The sequence below is a fragment of the Helicoverpa armigera genome, chromosome 7 (genome assembly GCF_030705265.1).
Source record: "Helicoverpa armigera isolate CAAS_96S chromosome 7, ASM3070526v1, whole genome shotgun sequence".
Lineage (NCBI taxonomy): Eukaryota > Metazoa > Arthropoda > Insecta > Lepidoptera > Noctuidae > Helicoverpa > Helicoverpa armigera.
This window is the reverse complement of record NC_087126.1, coordinates 12292089-12316704: the sequence shown is the minus strand read 5'-3', so window position 1 is coordinate 12316704 and position 24616 is coordinate 12292089. Positions and strand designations below refer to the sequence as shown.

General features: G+C 37.3%; 1 protein-coding gene across 2 annotated transcripts in view; it reads left to right on the top strand.

The window, feature by feature from the left end:
* LOC110373386 (blood vessel epicardial substance) overlaps nucleotides 1-24616 on the top strand; it is a 39890-nt gene that overhangs the window by 13354 nt on the left and 1920 nt on the right. Inside the window, exons 3-6 of one of the 2 annotated variants that reach the window (XR_007511787.2) lie at nucleotides 11094-11196; nucleotides 18136-18276; nucleotides 19184-19319; nucleotides 21367-23585. Coding sequence is in view for 1 of the 2 variants with exons in the window: in XM_021330652.3 (XP_021186327.1) it covers nucleotides 11094-11196; nucleotides 18136-18276; nucleotides 19184-19319 (380 nt within the window). In the remaining variant the exon portion in view is untranslated. The remainder of the gene's footprint in view (nucleotides 1-11093; nucleotides 11197-18135; nucleotides 18277-19183; nucleotides 19320-21366; nucleotides 23586-24616) is intronic. The other variant, XM_021330652.3, reaches the window with a different exon arrangement.

Here is a 24616-nt window from a genome sequence, read left to right as displayed (position 1 = left end):
AAAGAGGAATACTTACCTTTTTAGCTAAATCGCTTTCAGAAAGTCTCTGCATTCCTCTAAAACAAACATACATAAATAAGATTCTTTTCCTCAAATAAAGTGACGACCATTAATTCAACAGCATCCCATCTCTGACAGTTCCCAAAAATACGCGGAATCCTTTAGCAAATAATGACTCACGTGTTCTGAGAACGTCTGTAGTCTGTAGCTGTAATTTATAACAGTTGTTTAGATCTTACATGCGATATGAGTGCGACATCAATGTTAAATGTACGAGCTGTGTGAACTTCCAAGTGCATTGTTTTATTAAACAAAGCGTAAATAACTCATTCATTATACGGTAAACAAACTCCTTGGTTGTTCGTTACATTTTTCTTTGTCGTTTCGGCAAGAACACGAAATCTCAGGAATGAGTCCGACGAGAGTGATTTCTGAAGCTATGTTGGAAATACTGCATAAAAACCCACGGGTAGAGCACAAATAATATACGGAGCCAGTATCAATTCCGCAGACGTAGAAGCTATTCAATTACTCATCGCACGTACCAAGCTTTTCTTGCTATTACTAGGTCTATATTTTATGAAGGAATCGGCAATTCATTACCACCCGCCATTCCATTTTCTTGAACCTCTATTATTACTCCGTTTGCGCTACAATCTCCACTCTTTAGTAAGATATCATCGTTCACGACTGTGACTAATGCTTTCAGTTCGACCTCACAGAATGCCGCAGCGTCCTCCTCTAACTTATTTAAACGATATGTCATAATATTATAAATGCGAAGTTCTAAACCTCTAAGCTTTTAAACAGCTGACGTATTTCAATTTAATGTAACCTAGTTTAGGGCTGCGGGCTTGTTCAGAAGAGTTATCATACCTGTGGAACGCAACGGGGTGCGTATGTTTAGTAAGCAAAATGAACTTTCCCATTACGCGTTTTTATAGGTGAGAAATAATCAAATAAGTTCTTGGTAGCGGGCGGGACAGCGGACAAAATCTTTATGGCATTTAAGCCATATGTATGTTCTAGGGGCGTGGTAACTCTTTCGAACAATGCTGCAGCCCCAGAAATCACTCATTTGATATCAACCATCTTTTAAATAAGACGACGTTTTTCGAAAAATACAAGTGAGACTATTGCAGACACAAAAACTTGCACTTGTAAATAAATTAAATGAGAAAGATGAAATAAAAAATATGTTCGCGTGGATTATAAGATGCAATTTCGGTCAATGCTAACGAGTTCTTTATTATGTAACAGTAACGGTTCAATGTTAAGCAGTTGTTTTGGTACGAGTTCTCCAAAAAGTTATTTAGGAAAAAAAATTTGCTCATTGATTCTTTGAAGTTTTTTCGCGATATTATCAACATACTCGTGCCAAAAATAGTCTTTAGGGTCTTCTATTGAAGTATGAAATAAACAACATTGATTTACCGATTGCCAATTAAAATACTCTTCAGAAAATCATGAGAGCCTGATAGTTGGTATTCCCTTATTGTATTCAATCTGTATGTTTTCTGTATTAATTACCATTATTGCATACTGAGTTGTCTTCTAAGAGGCGAGATACTTGACTTTAATGATAAAACCATTGTTGTAGACATACAATTAGTAATTGAGATAATTCAAATGGCTCTAATAAGTTTTGAGTAGTTATAGGGGCTTTTTAGTATGTTTGTCTAGCGAGACGTAAAAATAATAATCAAACTTGCTTCCATCTGCACTGATTTCACTAGCATCTCGTGAAAACTGCTCCTCGGACCCAGAGGATAAAAAAGGGTATCTATAAGTTAATGATTTTTCAAATCCTTCCATTATTTCCTGAGATCAGCAAGTTCAACCAAACGAACACAACTAAAGACATTGATAAATGAATGAATGTAACATACAAAAACATCGATTTACCTCTCTCCAAGATTTGTTCACTCCAGTGATTAACACGTGAAGTAAGTTCACTCACAGTCGGTTGGGTTTGGACAATAATGTTCTCTCGCTATTCCTTGCTAGAGAAAGGACGAACAGATCATTGTATTTGGGCAATGGTATTGATTCTATGTCGACAATAAGACAATTGATGTCTCACAGTGACATAAATTCTGTTGAAGGTGTTCCATTTAATGTAATTTTACGATAATCTTATAACCAGATAGTTAGTGGTCCTGATGTGGGATCCAGAGAGAAATCAAAAGACATTTAGATTAAAATTGATAGTCCAATTGAAACATACAAACATACTGCAGTCATTAAAATTATGTAATATTTAAAAGATTTTATATAAACTAGTTTGCATAATAAAGGTGTCATTTTGTCTGCAATGATACTGAAACAGACATAAACAAACCAATTAGATTTAATTACAACATTAAATGCTGTATTTAAATTGACAACTATAGCTAGCGGATCATGAAATCACGTAACTACTATCACTTTTGAACTGCCGGAACACATCAAGGTTTTATGCGATGTCAATGACACTGTGATAGCGAATTGTTTGAAATTCTGATTTTGTTTCATTTATACCTTTCCAGAATACAAAACCTTGTATAGTTTCAGAAACCTTAACTTCTTCACTCTTTTCTGGAAGTTTGATTTGACCATTTACATTTTGGTATTGACATTTAGCTCAAATCAAAACAGCTGATTAAAATCTTGACGTACCAAATTAATATTAATCACCGTTTTTGCCGTAAAAAATAGCATGTTCTCCTTGACTTGCTGTCTTGTTTTTTGTGAATGAACCGTCCATTGAAAGGGAAATTATCGACATACGGTATACAGTGTCGCAGGCGCATTGCGTAACCGGCTTGCACAGACTCGCGACCTCTTTACGAATTTCGCTCGTATTATGTGCACCTAGCTTATTGCAGGATACAACGTGCACCAACGCTGCAATTTTACTTACTGCACATAATTTACCAACGACAATGTTTCGAGACTTGTTTGGGAGTAATAGTGCTACATATTTAATGGCTGTACCTTTATGGAGCTGAAAGTCGCACGTGTCCATAAATCAATTTGAAATCTGATCAAACCCACATAGGGTGCTGGTCCTGGTGGCCTTGAATATCGATACCTGTTTTGGTTAATGACAGCCTAGTAGCCAGTCACTCCTTTTTCGTTTTTGAGGTCGCTTCATGACATGTTTTCGTCAACCTTGTCAACTAGAGCTTACCACGCAAGTAATAAAAGATTATTATTTTTTGTTATCATTAGATGTCTAGAGAGCTCTTGCGTCAAAACATAAGTATTTAATTCCAAAGCCAATAAATCTTCACGAATTTTTCGACTGATGTCTCTTCGTGACTCACAATTTAGAAAGATCTTAGATAGAGTAGGCACGGTGAAACGATTATGCCTAGATTCGTCATCTCAGACTCAGAGCATATCGAATTCGGAATCTCGCTTTGTTAATGTATGTCTGACCTTATTTAATGATCCTAATAACTGTTTCATGTGAATGTTTATTCCATTACGTTTACGTCATCGAATCTCTATTGGTGTAAAGTTGAACACAGATGCTCTGTTTATCTTGGCTGGCTTCTTCGGAGCTTATCGAAGTACTCCGGAAATTGCTATATAGTGTACTGAATTGTTTGAACAGTTCAAACATCGGTATGGTTTATAGAGATAATAATATTACTGTAATATTTCTTCCTCGTTTCCAACAATATGAACTTTTCAGTGTGATTGGTCGTCGTTGGGTCTAACTGAAATGCTCACCAATTATGTACCATATAACAAGTAAGCATTGCTAAAATCAGTGCTGTAAATGACGGTGGTCGAACACATTGCCTTTTACTTACGAAAAGCATAAAGTTTAACAACTCGTCCCGCGTTAGCGACGAAGCTATAAAATGGCTGTACAGACTCAGACGTAGTAATTGCAGCGCTTTAAGCTTTATTTACGAGGCCTCGTACCGTGTCGCCAGATGTACTGGGGAGTACTGGATATACTTCACAATATGAAGTGTACTTACTACGCAATAGTGATGCAAAATGCCTGTAACATAGCGAGACACGTTGTAGCTTTGAAATCAGTTCATTTAAATGCATTGCAGGGGTGAAATCTACTAGGCAGATAAGATTTATTCTATATCCCCGAGGGTGTGACAAGAAAACTGGTTTGTTTGTAATGTTTGATGCGCATAATTAGTGGGAGGTTTTTTATGCTGGTAATTTGTAGATCAGTATCATAAAGTTTTTGCTTAATGTGTGGCGCAAAACACACATGTATGAAACCGATGACCAAACGCAACTTGAAATTATTATGCTTCGCAAAAACTGAACTCATAACTCACAAAATTGCGCTTGTCTGGCCTCCGTCCTAAGCGCAGACATCCTAGTAAACGAATGTAATGGATTGCCTTTTTAGGGCTCGGCACAAGAAATAAAGTCCCGTAATTTCACGGCCTGATTCTGAACGGTGGTTACCGCAGCTGGCTCGCCGTACACTATCGATGCGACCCTCAACAACTTTGAACGGAACCCTCTTTCCAGACACTTAGCCAGTCCCACATTGCGGTACTTTGCGGTACTTACGTACTTTACGGACCTATTTTTACCGACCTTGCGAGGGAACAGTTGTCTTTGGGCCCCTACGCATTGTGCGGTTAGCCGGAATGCGGTCAGCCGTGCGGCTGACCGCAACAAAAGGTTTGTATGAGAATGTAGTTTTCATTCGCACTACGACGCGGCTGCCGCCCGACCGCTCCGGTCGTTCTGAGCGCTGCGGCCCGACCGGCGGCCAGCCGGACGGTCGCTATACACACTACGCGGATAAGCTAGTTTGCGGTTGCCCGCCATTGACGGTACACGTGTTCACCAACATTCGCGCATTCTGATAATGGATTTCGATACCGAAAAATTTATAGTCGAGATACAAAATAGGCCAGCAATCTGGAATACTAAATCCGCAGAATATTCCGATAAAAACTTACGTTCAAAAGCTTGGGAAGAGTTGGTGGAGATTTATGGAGCTGATTTATCACAGGATAAAAAAAAAGAACTTGGTAAGTGCCAATCAGTTTATTTGAAAATATTGTTTTAGTGATGATGATCCATCTTCTTTATTGTCTCAGCCTCAGATCAAAGAAATAGGCAGATAGAGCGCTCAGAACACGCGTGTGTCCACCAAAGCAAATAGGTACAAAATCAAAAGCGAATACAAACTCGCGACAGTACCGCTCTGTCACTCGACGTACTTGCGCGCGATAAATGCCTACCGCTCGCTGGGCCGCCGGTCGCCCACGCGGCTCAGGGCTTTCAACAGTCACACGCGGCGCGCGCGCTCAATATTGATTATTTTTATTTCGTGGCCTGTTGTGCTGTTGGTTTTATTAGGTTTTTGCTACCTAACAAACTGATGGATTAGTTTGACTTGTGTTGGTTTATATGCGACTATTGTAAGAAAAAAATTATGGGTATTTAGAAACATGTTATATGTATGAACTTATTTAGTAATTCTATTTTTTTTTATAAATTAATACTTATCTACTTTATGATTTTAACATCAGAGATCGTTAGGTATGTATCAGTAATGACGACTCGGAACATTACGCGTGTCGCTACGCAGAAACCAATTTTAGGTATGTATCAGCACTCGGCGAAGTTGTAACAGGGGGTATGGCACTTGTGCTCGAATATACCATATAGACAGTATGGAATAATAATATTAATAATCAAGCGCTCGAGCTTTTAAGGTTCATTTTATAACGCAGCTAGGAATTTTAGGTAGTTGGGGAACTTGTAGGTGCTTATAACAGTAGGTATGGACTTTTTTGTATGGAGTGATTTATCTGTTACGTAGGTAGTAACTATTTAGTAATTTGTGGTTTAAACACTGCAAAAGTTGTTCACAAAAACTAAGAAAACAAGATGGGATATCTGTCCACAGATAACTCTTGTTATTATTATTGTTTTCGTATTTATTTTCCGTAAAATATTTTCGGCTCACTTGAACACAAAACCTTGACAGTAAATCGTTTGTGATACCAGTAGCTATGACGGGAAAATTACCCTGAATTAGGGGAATGTGTATTGTGTATAAGAAACATCGATGTTGCATTTAAATTCATGACGAATATTTTTAACCGACTTCCCAAAAATGAGGAGGTTGTCGGCCGGTATGTTTTTTTTTTGTGTATGTACATCGATTACGCCGAGGTTTATAGACCGATTTAACTATTTCACGTCTAAACCACTGAACTGATTTTTATAAAATTTGGTACAGAGATAGAGTTGACCTTGAGAAAGAACATAGGATAGTTTTTATCCCGGACTTTTGAAGAGTTCTCTTGGAAACGCGATATAACCGAACTCGACGCGGGCGAAGCCACGGGCGGAAGCTAGTTATTTTAATAAATACCTATGTTGATTGTTATAATAAATTGTTTATATTTTAAAATTAAAAAACCTATTAATTAAATAGCTTATTAATTTACTGTGTTTAACTACAATATTTGAGAACAATTTAACTGAACAAAAATATATAGCTGCCGCGCACACATACATAAAATCTGGCGTCACTTTGTTGTTCGCGCACGTTCTATCTGCCTATATTTCTTTGATCTGAGGTCTCAGCATATTTAAATGAAATTATCTTGCCAGATTACCCTCCCTTCGTTCATGAAATAATCTGCAAATAATTCTCGATATCTCAAAGCAGTTGTATTGTTTCTGCGCACACTATCCCGAGCAATTGATTCAGTCAGTGGATTATTTAATGAGTCTTCAAAAGAATACCCATCTTTGTCTCTCACGAAGTTGTGTAAAATACACGCAGACTTAATAATATCATTAATTAAATCGGTATTAACATTAATGGGTCTATGGAAAATCCGCCATTTATTCGCAAGTATCCCAAAAGTACATTCAATATAACGTCTAGCTCTGCAAAGCCTATAGTTAAACGTTCTTCTTGTAACATTTAAATCGCGTCTTGGATATGGGCGCATCATAGTTTTACTTAAGGCAAATGCCTCATCTCCTACAAAGACGTAGGGAAAACTAGTGCTATTAGATTCTGAAATCGGTGCAGGTTCAGGGATGTTCAAGCGATTCTCCTGCATTTTTTTATAAAAGCTCGAATTTTGAAATATTGCTGAATCACCGAATCTGCCATATGCTCCAACATCAATTAAAATAAATTTGAAGCTGCTGTCACAAATTGCCATCAAAACCAGAGAATGAAAGCTCTTATAATTAAAGCACATTGATCCACTATTGTTAGGTGCTATAATTCTATATGTTTCCCATCACAAGCCCCAATGCAGTGAGGGAAATGTGCTCGGTTAGAGAAATCATTTGCAATTTGAAGCCACTTTTCTTCCGTTGGTTCTGGTAGGCATATTTCTTTAAGCAAAACCATATCGCGGCACATACTTCGTACTATTTCGGCGACTGTGCTAACCCAATCCTAAATATGTAATGCAATTCAGCGAATGAGCACCCCGTTGCCAAATATCTAAAACAAATTTTCTTTATTGCAGGTCTCAATATTCAAAAAAAGTGGCGGAACATTCGCGACGCTTTTGTAAAGACCCATAAAGCAAGGATAAGTCCGAGTGGGTCTGCAGCGAAAAAAAAGGAATCTTATATATTTTATGATAATCTTTTATTTATAAGAGATACAGTAACTGTTAATCGCACAGACGGTAATGCTACAGTAAATGAAGATATTGGGACAACTACACGGGATGAAGACAATCCTTCATCAAATACTGTATTGGCATCAAAGAAAAGAAAGAGAAATAATGAAGACCACATTGGTGCACAGTTAGTCGGAGTTTTAAGTAAAATTTAGAAAAAAAATTTGGATGATGACAACGATCGCCTTTTTCTTGTCATTGGTAAAGGATTTTAAGAAAATACCCGATCACCTACGAATGCAAACCAAGTTAGATATTTTAAGAGTAATTAATGACGCACAACATTTTTCTGATTACTATGCAAACACACAGTGGAGTTCTTCAAGGCCCAATTCCTATCGTGGATACCAAACGACGCAGTATTCGAGAAATAATCCCAACAGTCAGCCTATGTATCCGTCGGAATTCGGACGACCACATTCTCAAGCGTCCGCAGCGAGTCCGTCGCAAAACTTGGATGTACAATCACCATTATCAACGGGCCAAGAGTCTCAAAATAGTGAACACTCGTCTTACTTGGAACTTTTTAATTCTTTAAATGATAATGACAATGATTAAAATGTGAACCCACTTTCTTTGAACCATAAATAATAATAAATTAACCACATACAAAGTGTAATTTATTTTTCTTACCTTAGCACTAATGTTAACTTTAATTCCGGCTTAATGCAATTTCGAAACTGTGTATTTTGCTTTGTTATATTGGTTTTTAATATGTTCAAAAGTTCTTCAAACGATTTCAGACTCATTCTAGTATATCCAAAAAACTTGTCTCCATACTTTTTGAGCTCTTCGAAAAACAATTCAAAATGCTTGCTTTCATCTCGAGTTTGCAAATAAGGATGCACCCAGTACCTTTTTTTCTGTTTCTTTTTATAACGCGAGTAAATATAATAAATAGCTGCGACATCTTCGACGTCCATCTTGGAAATGAGCCGATCCAACCGCAAACTACTACGGTTTCTAAACGCACTTTCCGGTTGGAGTTGCGGCTATCCGCCACCCGGCTAACCGCAAGCGCAACCGCTTCCTACGGTTATCCGGACGGCTGACCGCACTCCGGCTAACCGCACAGTGCGTAGGGGCCCTTTGTGTTTATTTCATCCATTCGCAGGATGTGAACGATTTTAGAAGCCACCAAGTGTTTGTTTTACAACCAATTTTGTAATAGCTCATCCGCCCATGCAGTTTGATGACCTGACGTGGGTGGCGAGATTTAACGACCACCGAACATTAGTAGGTTTATGTCTATTTTATTGGAAACCTGTTTGCCATTTTTAGACCTGAAAGATTCACTCAAAGATATTTTTCAGATAATTAATGTCGTCATCAGTATTGAAATGTCCGGAAAATTCACAGCTATATTCCTTTTAAGGTTTGTGTAAAGCAAGCATTTCGGGGAGCGCTTTATTGTCGCGAAACTCTATTAGGGAGACGACCTTTGCGACACCGAGCTTTTTGGAGCTTGTCTACACAGGGTTGGTGGCAACAATACCTTCAGTAATTGCTCAACTAACACTTTTTATACAAACCGGTCCAAAGCATGTTTGAGAAATTCAACAATTGAAAGCGAAAGTTGTATAATATTTGTTTGATGCCAAATCATTTCTTAAAATAGAAATTCGAGATTTATAAAATCTGATGCCAAATCTTTAAAATACAACCTCTTAGCATCGGTATGCTGGATTTGACCCAAAAACTTTGCCATGATTGTATTTTTTGATAAGCGGTGGCAGTGAGAAATCGATCTAGATTGTGGCAACCCTAAATCGTACCTTTTATTCGGGTTTAGACGACATAATGTCAAGTATCACGACCTAAAGCCCATATAAAGGGCGATGGAAACAATTTATGATTGAAAAAAAAAGATGCTTTTTTATTAGAATTTGTTTCGTGGAAATACAAAATGTTTATCACGTACACGGCTGAAACAAATTCAGGATTCGTCGCGATTAGTTCTGAAACCAATTTAATTGGATATTTGGTTTATTGTGTACTTTGGTTTCTTTCCATGTCATGATTTTTGAAGTACATAAATACGGCCTAAAATCGTAAAGGACCGATTTGAAACGGGCTGACTTCTGAAATCAAGATACTTTGATAAGGGAATACTATTTTTAGCTTTCGAGTTAAATTGTGAAGTTATTTGTTCAAGTAAATTGAGTCTTCCCTCCGCAGCTCTAACGAGATACGAAGAAATGTGGTTGACAGAAAGTTAATTTAACAATCTTTATCAGTCGATATTCTTTTTAAAATCGTCTTTTTCCTTGATTCACTATGTAGTAGCTAGTATTTTCGCAGCTATTACATTATTAAAGGGTAATTTTGAATTTTGCAAAAACAAAGATGTCATCTACGTATAGTTACCTACATAATTTTCGGCAATAATCCGCGAACGAGGACCGCAGAACATGTAATGAGTCCGTGAACACGTACATTGTGTGTTATACCACCGCAGAGACGTTTTATACCGCACGTTTTAATTAGCGCCGTACCTGTAATACTGCGGTTATTAAACCACCATTATTTAAACTTCGAAATTCGTTTAAAAGTTACCTTTCGGCTAATTGTATTTCTATGTAGATTGGATTTGTGTGTTTGAGTTTTATGCGGTCTTCGTCGTTTTAATTTTTCGGTTTATTCGGTCTTGAAGCTTTTTGATTGTATTATTTTTATTTATTAGGTAAGATTCTGTATTGAGGTCCTTATTGACCGCCATTTAAACAGCATAGCTAAAGAACTTTCAGCTAAAGATGGAGGACGTCATACGTTGTGACGCAAAGGCATACTGCAAACACCACAGCATTGTAGATTTTGTGACCGCAAAACTTGTGCAGAAAGCTCTTTAATTAGCCAGTACATCTCAAAGCTTGATACCGAGGACTGAGGTGTACAAACAAAACTTTATATGTACCGCCATTAGGCTCTAACTTGGGTGAAAATACGAATTTTAAAGAGAGTAGACGCGGTCTCGTTGTTTTCCTAAAATCTGAATATTAACTGCACGCTTATATTCATGTTGCCAAATTATTTAATTTACACGAGATGAGCTAATTTTCCCTTCATATAATCATAACAGCTGCTCATATAGTACCTTTGAAGACTCTGAAGGCAGACAATTGCGTAATACAAAACCTGCACACCCTCTGCGATCATTTTGAAACCGTTTTTGTGGGTAACCCAAATCTGATGTGTTTGTGGCTGGAACACGATCCTGGCAGAATAGGATATTGCGAGAAACGTATATTGATTGCGTTGTAACCATTATTCTATTGCCACAGTCGCAATTATTTCATTATGGTTAGATTTACTTCGAGAGTCAGCAGTTACGTTTAGAATGCATTCCCAATTATCTTCCTTGAAGAGGAAGTATTCTTAGAAGAACTTTCAGAGAGTTTCTCCATCAAAATGGTTCATTTTATTTACGTGTAATGTATGGTGTTTCAGACTTGTGGTGTCACAGAACCAGAGGGCGCTACACATAGTGTTCCCTCATCACTTCCTCGACTCGCCAGAATGGTTTGGCGTGTCCACAGACGAGTTCTTTCAGGTAAGACTTCATTATTCATCTTCAAAGGGGCATTTTCTTCTGTTGTCAGAAACGAAATGTAGCCAACATTATTGAATATTGATGAAATAGTTATGGATAAAACATGTTTTTGTAGCTTTCTATATGCCACAAAAGTTTCCGCAATCAATCAATCCTTTTTCCATAATAAAGGTACCTCATTCTTCGTTGCCAAAAAGCGAACCATAAAAATGTTCATAAATATCAATATCCGACTCAAAAGACCAATTTGTCAGGCAGTCGTAACAATGTTAGCATGCGAGTTTATAGTTAGTTACAGCCTATTTATCGTCCCACTGCTGGGCACAGGCCTCCTCTCACACGGAGAAGGATTGAGCATTAATCACCACGCTTGCTCAATGCGGGTTGGTGATTTCAGACTATATAGTCCAGGTTTCCTCAAGATGTTTTCCTTCACCTTTTTATCAGCCATTGGTGTCTAAGATATACTTAGAAAGTACATACAAACTTAGAAAAGTTGCATTGGTACTTGCCTTCGAACCCGCGCCCTCATACTCGAGAGGTTGGCCAGTGTTTTTTGTGTGTTCGTGTCGGATATTTGAGTAGACCGTTAACCGTGCTAATTAAAGTGTAAACCGATCTTATGGGCTGTTAACTGGCCATGCGTATAGTACGGAGACTAATCAATGTGTAAATCGAGTAACCTCGTTTACGCTGCAATTCAAGGCAACAGGCCTTTTTGATTGATTTGGAACAATAGGCTTAACTTTAAAGAAATGTTATTTTCTTGGTTCTCTAAAATCTTTCTTGGCTTTCGAGTAAAAACGTGTTAGAGACCACAGGTACCTAAACGACAAATGGTTTGAGTTGGACCAGTTCTGAAAATACTTTTCTGAAAAATACATACAATGTGTTTTCGCAAAACTTCTGCATTTTAAAAATTAGCAAACATACTTTTTATGCTCTTATCTAAACGGAAACTGGCTTTAAAACTTGCCGTGCTGTATTTCGTCTAGTAAAACCTTTGCCAAAAATTTGCCTTATCTCCAACCTCTGTGATCTACTTACAAGTATTATTCAGATGTACATTGTTCTCTTGTATAATTTCTGCTATATTTGGGTACAGAAGAGTGCCAGTTTATAGTATGACGCCATAGAGTCTAAAAATGGCACAGGACAATTAAGTAGGTCGCTAAGTCGGCCAAGCTATTAAGTTTCTCTCGTTTATTTTGATCTGAAGACGTTACTGTGCTAAATAAGAATATGACACATTTTAAAACGGCTTCGAGTGTTGCTTTGCTTTAATGTCATTGTTCTCTCTCACCTCATCGTTGCGTTGTTAAACCGTCCTATATGCAGGGAAGACAGAGTTATTAAATTCTAAATTATCACCCTTTATTTATCCACCAATATTTTTTGCAAATAAATATCCCGTAAAGATCCCTTATCCAGAGGAAATAACATACTTCACGTTGTAGTGAAGTGGCCTATTTCCATCCAATACAGGTTGTATAAAATATATGCATACTATATGATATGAAAATGTACGCATCGTGTCGTAATCGCATCTAAACGTAGGTGGGTGTCCCTTGCGACCTCTTTGACATCATGTAGGAGGTGCAGAAGTTTTATTTAGAAAGCCACTGGAAGTCCAAATTGGACCTTTGAGACTGCTGGTCTTGAGACTGGCTTAGTACATAAAAAAGTGGTCTTTAGAGGCTTAAGTTAAAAAAAGTTATATGTTTCCAACTTGTGGTGTTTTTTTTCTGTGTTGCTTTTAAATTCTTTTTCTTTCTCCTGCCCTGTTCCCAAATATTACTTGGGGTCGGCGCAATATGTCATTTTCTTCCATTTTCCCCTGTCACTCGTCATACTGACACTCACTCCCTTCCTATTCATATCATCTTTCAGGCAATCCATCCATCTTTTCTTAGGTCTTCCTCTTCCTCTCCATCCATCTACATTCATACTTAGCACACACTTTGTTGCATGCGTATCATCCCTCCTCATTACATGTCCATACCACGACAATCTTCTACTTCTCATCTTTTCTGTAACTGGCGCTACTTTCAGACTTCCTCTAATGTAATCATTCCTCACTTTATCCATTCTTGTAACACCACACATCCATCTCAGCATTCTCATTTCTGTTACATGCACTCTCTTCTCGTCCCTCTTTTTCAATGCCCAACACTCCGATCCATACAGGACGACAGGTCTAATGACGGATTTGTAAATTTTGCCCTTCAGTTTGAGGGGCATCCGCGGGTCACAAATAGCGCTAGTTACCTGTCGCCACTTCATCCATCCAGTATTGATCCGATGCGTAACGTCCCTGTTCACCTCACCGTCACTTTGGACGAGTGAACCAAGGTACCGGAAGTCGGAGCAAACTGGTAGGGGCATGCCGGCTAGGGTTATGGTCATGGGTCCCGAAATACCGCCAAAATCACAATGAAGGTATTCGGTTTTACTCCTGCTCACCTTTAAACCCACTGTCTCCAGTCTCAGCCGCCATGCCTCCAGTCTACTCTGGACCTCTGGCCCACTCTCCCCCACCAGAACAATGTCATCGGCGAAAAGCATACACCAGGGTGCCTCCTCCCGTATATCTGCCGTAAGCGCGTCCATTACAAGCAGGAAGAGATACGGGCTGAGGGCCGACCCCTGATGTAAGCCAACACCTACACTGAAGCTGGTGGTAGTGCCCGCTGCGGACCGGACTTCTGTACGGCATCTGCCGTACATCGCTCGGATCAACTGCACATACTTCCCTGGTATACCTTTCTCCTCAAGGGCCCACCACAAAACCTCACGAGGCACGGTCATATGCCTTCTCGAGGTCAACGAACACCATATGCAAGTTTTGTGTGCACCCTGTACTTTTCGCACAATTGGCGAATACAGAATATAGCGTCCGTTGTACTCCGACCAGGCATAAAACCGAATTGATTTCGTGCGATATCACTCTCTTCTCTCAGCCTCCTTTCAATAACTTTCTCCCACACTTTCATACTATGTGACATTAGCTTTATTCCTCTATAGTTGTTGCAATTCAACACATCACCCTTGTTCTTAAAATGGGCACCAGGAACTATTGCACCACTCGTCTGGTATAGTTTCCTCTTGCAACAACTTATTGAAGAATAAAGCCAGCCATTTCCATCCATCCATCTTTAATAATTTCCACACTTCCACTGGTATTCCATCTGGCCCTATCGCTTTTCCATTTTTCATTCCATTCACTGCTAATCTGACCTCATCCTCACATACATTTCTTACAGGCCCTCGTTCACCGCTTTATGATGGAGCACACCGCTCCACTCATTTTCTTCATTCATCAGTCTTTCAAAATATTCCTTCCACCTACCTTTTATCTCCACATCATTCGAGGACCGTTCCGTCTCCATTTACACACTTTATCTGGCATACATCTCTTATTTTTCCCTAGATTTAACCATCCAAAAGTCATTTTGACCAGCTGGCTATCTAGAGTCATACATCCTCGTGCTTTTGCCCTGAAACAGCCACAATCTTCTTTGCTTTCTTCTACATTCATCATATTCAGCCTTTTTCTTTTCACTATCATCATTGTCTTCCGTCCGCTGCCATTCCTTGAATTTCATCTTCTTTTCCTTTAATACACTCTGCACTTCTTCCACCACCAAGTTTCTATCACCATTCCCTTTGATTCTCCTAGAATGCTTCTTGCCGCTTTCCTTATACACGTCGCCATTCCACTCCAGCATTCATTCACATTCTTTTCATTCATTTCTCCCATTTCAATCATCTTATCAACCACTACTTTTCTAAATTCCCGGGCCAACTCAGCCTTCCCCAACAGATGCCATTTGATTTTGGGGGGCCGTCTCTCTTTGGCTTTTGGCCGGGAAGTTAAAATCACATCCATAATTAGGGGTCGGTGCTGCGAGACTACAGCTTCGCCTGGTATCACCTTGCAGTCTTTGATGTTCTTTAAACTACTGCGTCTGACCAAAAAGTAATCTATTTGTGTCACGTGGTGACCGCTTTTATAGGTGATTAGATGTTCGGTGTTCTTTTGAAACCACGTATTTACCACTGCTAGGTCAAACGCAGTAGCAGCCTGCAGCAGGGCTTCACCCTCGTCGTTCTGGCAACCGAACCCCCACCCTCCATGCACTCTTTCATAATTCCCTCTCATTCTGCCAACATGGCCATTAAAGTCTCCTCCCACAAATACCTGTTCATTCGTCGGCACATTCATCATTACTGCATCGAAATCCGTCCAAAATTGTTCTTTCACCCTGTCATCACAACCGACTTGAGGAGCATACACACTTATAACATTTATTATCAAACTTTCATACATTATTTTAACAACTATTATTCTATCACTCTTTACATCTATCACACTTTCTTTCATCTAACACAATGCCTACCCATTCCTTTTCCCATCACTTCCACAATAATAAATCCTTATCTCTAGCTTTGTTTCCATTTAGTCTCTTGCAAACATGCCACATTTATTCGTCTTTCTTTAATACATCCGCTAACTCTCTCTTCCAGTCATCGTTCCTACATTCCAACTTGCATACCTCAATCTTACTTCCCGGACTCGCTTCTTACATTGCACCCGCCCAGGTTGGTGCAAAAACCCTTGTCCACTTCCCACAGGGGCCGGGTGCTGCCCCTGCGCGTCGCCTGAGGGGTACGCCCTAGCCCTATCGCTCATCTCTTCAACATTCGACATATTGCTATATGATTTGGCATTGTGTTTTTACGACCGGCCGCCTGCCTGACGTCAACCCTCTTTGGGAATGCAATTGTTGGTGGTCACTCTCCTACCACCTAAGGATTGGTGTATTTTAGGATACATACATTAAAATATTAAACATTAAATTAATAAACATTAACAAAAATATCACACTCCAGTCTTTTAAAATCCGGATCTAGTCTCCTCACTGCAACCTCCAGCTTAGAGAGGTCTAGTATGAGTTCCCTCATGTTCTTATTAGGCCCACAGGGGCCCTGGTGGGATGTCATCTGCTAGGCGATCTCTTCTTTTGACGCTTCATCAGCATAGGATTCATTTTCCTCTGTAGCCGCATACACAGTCAATTGGAATAGTTCAAGATTATCTGTCGGCTGAAACGTGATGCTCTTGTTGACATATATATCCGTTCTTCTCTCTACAGTGCAGGTATTTGGTGGCTTAGACCACATCTTCGGTCCTTATCTTGTAGGCTACCACCCACACTACTGTACCTTAGACCAGCGTTGCACTCATCTTGGTTTTTCTGGTACTCCAGGGTGATCACATCAATGTTGATAAAATCTTCTCAGGTAACAATGATCCAAAGCCAAATATCATTTATTTTATTATTTCACGTTTCGATTTACCAAATTTATAATAATATGAGTCCCTTTATTATGTAAATATAATTAAATAAATTAAATTACAAAAAATTTCAGTTCAGTCATTTTGACAATTTTGACAAACAAAACTTTTAAATTCTTTACTCCTGAAAATATATTTTTAGTTCTGTATGTATAAATACAGTAACGCGACTTTACTTAATTTCCGTGGTTGCTTTCGACAGTATAACAAAATTCACCTTCTTCAAATTCCTGTCGTTTAGTTCCCCAAACATCTGCAAGTATATGCGTTATTGTACGATCCAGTCATGATTTCACTCTCATTCGCCCGGCTATTACCATAATATTCGTAGGCGTTTTTGTTCTATACGACGCACACAGCAAAAGTGAAGTCTCGTAAATTATTCAAATTAATTTTGGTTTTTATGAATGAAGAAGTTATTATGTACTTGTGGATTTCTCTCGTGAGTTTATGAGAATTTAATACTACTGAAATACAAAGAAATATTACGTCATCGGCAGTAGGTGTACTGTAATTTGTGGCCTAACTATGATTCTATGACCTTTTGGATTTGTAATAAAACTTATGATTCATATGTACACTACTTTACTTAAAATATTCACGTTGTTATGTCCTAAACCAGTGTAGAACTTCTAAGCGACCGTCATGAGGTTAATCTTCGCCATAATTATCTTGTTCTTAACTTCAACGTCTTAAGCTAAAGACGGCTATACTTTATTTCTAGCAATCAGGACAAGATCACATTTCTCCGAGGACTAGACATAAAAGAACCAGTCTAGATAGCAGGACTCATTACCTAACGACGCAATATCACTTTAGTAGCAAGCGCGAAGATTTTTACTCAGAAAAGTTTTTCTCCCGTATCCATCGCTTCTAATGGAAGTGGAAAATTCAATTTTGGCCCGTTTTGTTCGTTTACAGTGTAGTTTAAACGATCCGTACGTTTTGCCCGCTCAAGTGCTGCTCCGACGTAACCGCTTTTTGGATCCCCTTTGGCAGACATGGCATCGCGAAATCTGGCTTGACTGTGTATGCCATGTTTTGTGTTTAAGTACATGCCATTATGTATGTTAATAGTGCTGTTGTGAATGGAGTTATGTAAACGTATACGCTGTAATAATGTCGTTTGTTGTGATAAGTAAATTATGTATGTGAAGTGAAGACATCGTTTTTGTTGCGTGAGTGCTTAAATTAATTGGTTTCGCTTGTTGTTCGTGCTCAATGCTGATGAAGTTCGTGTGCAAATCACTCTTACTTTTGTGACTTTTATTTGAAAGAGTATGCACTAAGTGCACGAACGGCAGTGATAAAGTTAGAAAACCAGAATAGTGGTTAGTGGTTAATTGTTACAAAGTCGTTTATTTTTCACTTTAGGTGACGTTCCCAACGGGATACCAGAAATAACGAAACGGGCTTTTACGATTCTCTAATTCTTTTACTCTGTCCGGAATCCCATATCCCACACGGGAAAGGTTTTCAATCTTGCAAATACGAAAGACGAAGAACCCCTATTACACATGTGTCAAAATTAAGTTTGGTCTACTACGTTCTTTTTCTCAAAACTGTTCTAAATATTTCAGGTGTCGATAATGGCGATGGAAGAGTCTCGGGTACTGGTGTGGCACCGAGACAAGCTGAAGCTCTCCATCATGTCAGACGCCTTCCTACAGGCCGTGTTCGACCACATACTGGGTCGGGATGTTGTTCATAAACTTATGCAGGTGAGATAAATTATACTTAGGCTTCAATATTTTTGTCTGATGTAGCTGTGTGAGATCAAAATGGATAAGATTCTTAACTTTTTTCTTTATTCCTAAAACTTGGTATGGATAATTAAGTGGATTGTTCTTCAAGTAAATTGGACCAATATAACTTATAACTTGAAGACTAAGAGCTGGACCGAAAAGTCTTAACTAACAAATAATGTTATTAGAAAACTTCTTTCATAATTATCTTCAGTGGATCAACTATCGAGCTAACTTTCTCAATCGGATTATCTTCCAATTTTCTATCGATTTATTGAAGAACATAAACTAGCGTTACTAAAACATTACTTAGCTACGTTAACTATTCTATACGGCCTGTTCTCATCGTAAATAATATTGCTATTAGCTGTATTACAAATTCATATCGGAGTACCCCGAAATTATTTATTCACACAACTAGGCTGTTTCGTGAAAACTCAGTTGACCCACTTTACGGGTTTACATGGCTGCATTATGATCTAAACAACATCGTGGTATTGGTTCGTGTTGTACTGATTGTTCTGGCGAAATTTGGCATTTTTTATGGGGAAATAATAAGCTGCTTCCCGCAGGAACGCACCTCAATAAAAATTTGCCTACAAGTAATTTCATTATACAAGCTACGTAACTGCCGAGTTTTATCAAAATAAATAGGTAGCCAGTTTAATCTATGGTATCAAAATGTGAATATTTTAATAAGCTGATTATTCCGGATATGCACATACAATGCGCTCATGTGACGTACGATATAGGTCTGCTCATCAATTCGTGTATTTCTTTGTTTAACTTCTCAAAACATAGACACCGACTTCGCTGTATTCACATCCGAATCCATTTCCAAAATTCAAAATCCCCAGCTGACTTTACCGCCAAAACTCTCCAGGTGAGCGAAACAATGGCGGTGTCGAACGGACATCTGCCGAACAGCTACGAGGAAGGCGAGGATAAACCAATGCTGGTCGTCAAGAAAGCGGGAGACGGGCCAGGGATCACCGCTTTGCTTAACCGACAGCTGCAAGGTACAGTGAGATTGTGTTGATGTTAGATTTTGTTTAGCTTACTATGAAGAAAAGGAACGATTCGTTTGCCTTATGGGTGGTAGTTTTTTTGACGGTTGCGATAAAGGATGGTCCAAAAGGTGATGGCAAAAATACGTCGAAAGTCTAGATGCCTCAGTTTTAGAAGATAACCCATGTATGCTACGTGATATTTTTATGGTTTTCGAGTTATTCATAACCTTGTTATTAAAATCAAGAGGAATCTAGTTTTCTCGCCTTGACGTCAGCTTTACACTACAATACTATCTGTAAGCCAAACGAATCGTTTCTAGTTAAAAAATAGGTGTATGGATCTAGTGTGAAGGGTTGTGATGTTATTGTTGAGTGATTTTTTTTGTAGGGAAGTTGGTTTATTTGTTTAAGCGATGTGAGTTGTATTGTTTTTGGAACGATTGCTTTGGGGATCTACAGTATGTTTGCTTAGATTTTTTTAAATGGTTTTAAATGAAAATGGAAAATTCACAACAGCATCACGTTATGTCCTTTCATGCTAGATCCTCGAGAACGACTCCATATAAAACAAAATCGCACTCACACATTATCACGGATTGTTGTGTGTGTGCGACCATCGGATTTTGTATGGAGTCTTATATATTCATCTCTTCATTCGATGTTGAGCATTTGTTTTAGACATGAGATATTTAAATAGTCTTTAGAGACCGGTTTACCACCTCACCTCAAGATACTTAAACGTAAAACGAATGATGTTTGAGCAATTCTTCATTCTGAGTGGCTTTTATGATATTCTTTTCTTTCATAAATAAGTCATCAGACTTGCGTCGTTCATATTATCATGTTTGCTCAAGACAAGTGAAATTATGTTTGCATTTTTCGCTCGTCATCATTATTCTGTAGACTTAATACTATACTATAATATATTCGGGATGATAAGCAATGATTCCTATCTGATATGGTATCGTAATTATAAAAAAAAAACAAATGCTCAATAATTTCATAGAGTCATTATGCATGATAAGACCCAAGCTAGTGTAGGTGATTATTGTCATAGGTAGATTTATATCATTTAAAATTTTATGGAGTCTTACACACTATCGTTTAAGGAAATAAAGAAGTATTTGATTTTTTTTTTGGTTTTATAAGACTATTTTGTTTTAAAGGAACTGTCACTTTCAAACTAAATTACCATCGAAAACTATTTGAATGAACCTACTTACATATTTAATAGTAGACCATTTCCGATGTTAGTAATCTGAAATAAGTATCTATTACATCAAGTGGCCCTTAGAACCGAGGAGATAGAATTTTGTCATTAACTATGACCAATTCCTAGCCCAAGCAAAACGACAAATACCTAAATACGTTCACTTTCGTGGTATGTGAAAAGGCAGGTGAACATGAGACAGGCATACATTAGCCTTTTTCAAGGCATTAAAATGAGTCCAATATTTTTTTTGAGATGCTAAACGATGGTGTGTAAAGATTTCTTACTTTCGTGAGCTCCCATTGGTCTTTTGTAATGTTACATTACTTTGGTGTGTCTGCTTTTGTTTTTGCTTTATATTTAATACTTATCATAAAAATCAAACTATGTCGATGTCGTATTGGTCTTTATCTCAATGTTATGCTTTTTACAATAATCTAGCAGACATACTTAGGTATATTGTTGTTGTTTAGCCGTACGTGAAGTCCCCATATAGAGTATCGTATTGTTAATTTACTATTATTCAAATCACAAGCCATAATCTCTTTAAATTCAGCACCATGTAATTTTTAAGTAAATTATTTTACGATTACGCAAAGCAGTCTTGGGAGTTCCGTTAAAATAGGTAAAAGTGATGGTAATCGTCAATTTTGATGAACATTAACATTTTTGATGAACGTTAAAATTTTTGATGAACGTTAAAACTTTTGATGAACGTTAAAACTTTTGATGATCATTAAAACTTTTGATGAACATTAAAACTGTCGATGAACATCAGAATTCTTGACAAACCTTATATTGAACGTTTTTGACGAGTATTAAATTTTGATGAACGTTAAATTTTAGCGGGTCGAGATTGCTATGCGTGCTAGGCCGTGGGTCGTGTGCGTAACGTTGTGTTGTTGTGCGTGTCGATGACTGCGGAGCCGCGCAGCGCCGCCTGCGCCACACCACGGACGACGAGCTTGCTCCCCGCCCCTCCATTCATATACTTCACGATTATACTTACTTGCTTATGAGCTGTGTTTTATAACGCAGCGAATATCACTTTCCAGGATGTCTCATTGTATCTAAAATCAAATAAGAACTACATTGCGAGGGTTCTGTCAATAGATTTTAGATATTATTTTAATAAGGACAATATTGATAAAAGCTTGACAGGCCATAATGCTTTGCGTTGAGCATTGCTACAACTGGTAAAATGTAAACCGGTTTCATAGATGAAAAAAAGTTCTTATTTCCGGTACGATGGATAAGGATCAATTCAGAATTCAAATTTTTAAAAAGATCTAAGATTAAGATTTAAAAAATAATCTTCAATGAACCAATCAAAATTATTTTTGGCGACGTTTAAAATTTTTGTGCGATGTTATTAAAATATGATGAGTATTAATCGTGAAGTGTAAAACAATCCCTTCCCATTATTCCTCACTACCATATAACAAGCTTATTCATGCCATACAAACTTCTAGGCCCAAAGTTCACCGATAATATAAGAGTTTAAAATAAAAATAATTCCTTCTGACTTTGACTTAAAATAATTATTTACTATGTGTTTTCAATTCAAGTGTCTTAAATATATTTAAGAAAAAAAAAAAGTTTTATTTTGTCGATAACTTGGGCCTAAATGAGAAGTGATCGATGAAAAATGTTTGGTCAATTGTTTAATTTGATAATTTTTAAGGTATTTGGCAACTTTTAGAAGATTATGTGTCAGGTACAGTCTTGACTCTAAAACATGTTTTAGAGTGAGGTTCATGGCTCATGAGCCATGAAAACTATTTCCATTGTTAGAGAGCCGTTAGAACAGCGGTCACATTGGCAGACCTTAACGCCAGTTCTAACTTTATTGGCTTCCGTTTTTATTTAACAATCGCCCAGTGTTTTAAATTATGAATTTTCATGATCACTTCTCATTTGAATACTTATTATAAATCAGTATTGTATCATTACATCACATTATTTATGAAAAATCCATGTCTATTCATACAAATCTCATATTCACATAATATATCAATTTAAGTATTTTATATTATGGTAAAGCGTGTGGTGGCTTTTAAGAGCTTATTTATCATAAAGTATGTATTAAATGCATTATATTTTTATATGAAGGGCTGAGTTTTCAATCGCTCTATAAAACTTTTATTTGAAAAATAAAGTTAATGTCAGTGTGACAGATTTTATGAAGAAATTAGTTCAAACTAATTTTAATTTTATTTTTAAAAGTTGGTAGACTATTGAAAAAATCGGTCCTAAGTCAGGGTAAGTGTCCAATAAGGTTGGGTAGTTATTAATAAAATTAGCTGTAGTATAATTATTTTCAAAAATTAATTATTTGGCATAAGATTAGCTCTCTAAATTTATGAAATGGTGGACACTTATTTTGGCACAAAATTATATTTAATTTGTTTATCATTGAAAACATCACTGCATTAATATCTAAAAACATTTATAGTAACTTTATTATATTGCCCTTTGATCATTAAAATTATTATAGCTTCATATAATAAAGAAGTATTAAAATCATAAGTATTCAGCATGTGTAGCTCTGTCTGAGTATTAAGTGTGTACCTAGTCTTATAATGCTCTCATATAACTTACAAATGTATTATTATGATATTGATGGTGCATGTGATTTAATGGTCAGGATGAGTGAACAGTAGTTTTGCGTTCATTTCTATCCGATTTTTTTAAAACTAATAGCTTAAAACCGGGTGACGGACACAGGTTTTTTTTATCCCCAATCCCTGAACGGGCAGTTTGTTCCCTCGGAGCGCGTGCCGAACCGCGAGCTAAAAATATAAAACTGTCATTTTCTGTAGATCAAGCCACTTGAAATCTATTTGGATATTCAGCTGAAATTAGGTTTCCCGGTGATGTTAAAGTAAGTTTACCTGTTTGCCCATCCTGACCTTACTGTATGCTTTAATAATAGTTGTTACCTTAACCCGCTAAGTATATTTTAGTATACGTAAGTTATATTAAGTTGTGTAAGCAGTATCACTCCCGTAGTCCCATCCTTTGTCCGAACTCCCAAAGCATGTTTGGAAGATCGACTGTTGAAGGTAATATTTTTGTTTTATGTTATTTGTTTCACAACTCATTTTCACGATAAATTATTTGTATTTTTATGTGGTCTTTTGATACCTTAAATAATTTAAAACAATATTTTAAAGGTTACTCAATATTATTATTAATTTGTTTTAAAAGTTTATCAGAAGGCCACATAAAATTGTTAATTTCCCTAAAAAAATATTTCATCAGTATGTGTTGCCTCACTCCTAACTCACATTAAATATAAAAAATAAAGTTTGACTACTAAACGCCTTTCTTGGCTATAAGCTTCATAAACTGTAGATTTAAGCCCAAATATTTTTGTTATAAATAAATTAGGCTTAAGTCTACAGTAATTTGTGTCACATTACGCTAGTTTACATCCACACAACACGCATTGCTTGCGAAAAGTTGCGCTTTTGTTTGTTATACATTACTAAATATTTTCTCCATCCCAGTCTAAAATGTACTTCAAATGTTTTAGTTATAGGGCCCATTTTCGAGTTTCTATCGCCTGTAATAAGAGTATAGGCTTAATTACTCTCTTTGAAGTAAAATAAAACATGTTGAAAGTACATTTCAGGCCCATTTTGTTTTTATATTTTCCATCTGGCAACATTGCCAGTATTTATTTTTTGTGTAACGTCTAACAGTCATCGACACGTGCACAACACGGTGAAACGTGACGTTATTAAGCTTGTGTGAATGTTGGCTAGTTCTGTGAGGACCTTACTCTCTGGGTAATTCACTAAAACTATGATTGAAATCAAAGTACTCATGTCATTGTCAATTATGATTTGTCAAAAATGTCACGAGTATTTTGGGAGCACAACACTAAAATTGCCGTTAACATTTTACGACTTGAATTGAATATCCTTATACCTTTCAAAATTCTATTCGTGGATGGGATGAATAAAAGCCACGTACGAACTTGGAACAAATCAAATATCGTGGTAGATGTTTGTTCATAGGTTCACACAATTAAAGTCGTTGAATGTAAACGATTTCCAATCAAAGTGTACCAGTTTTTAATGTAAATCTT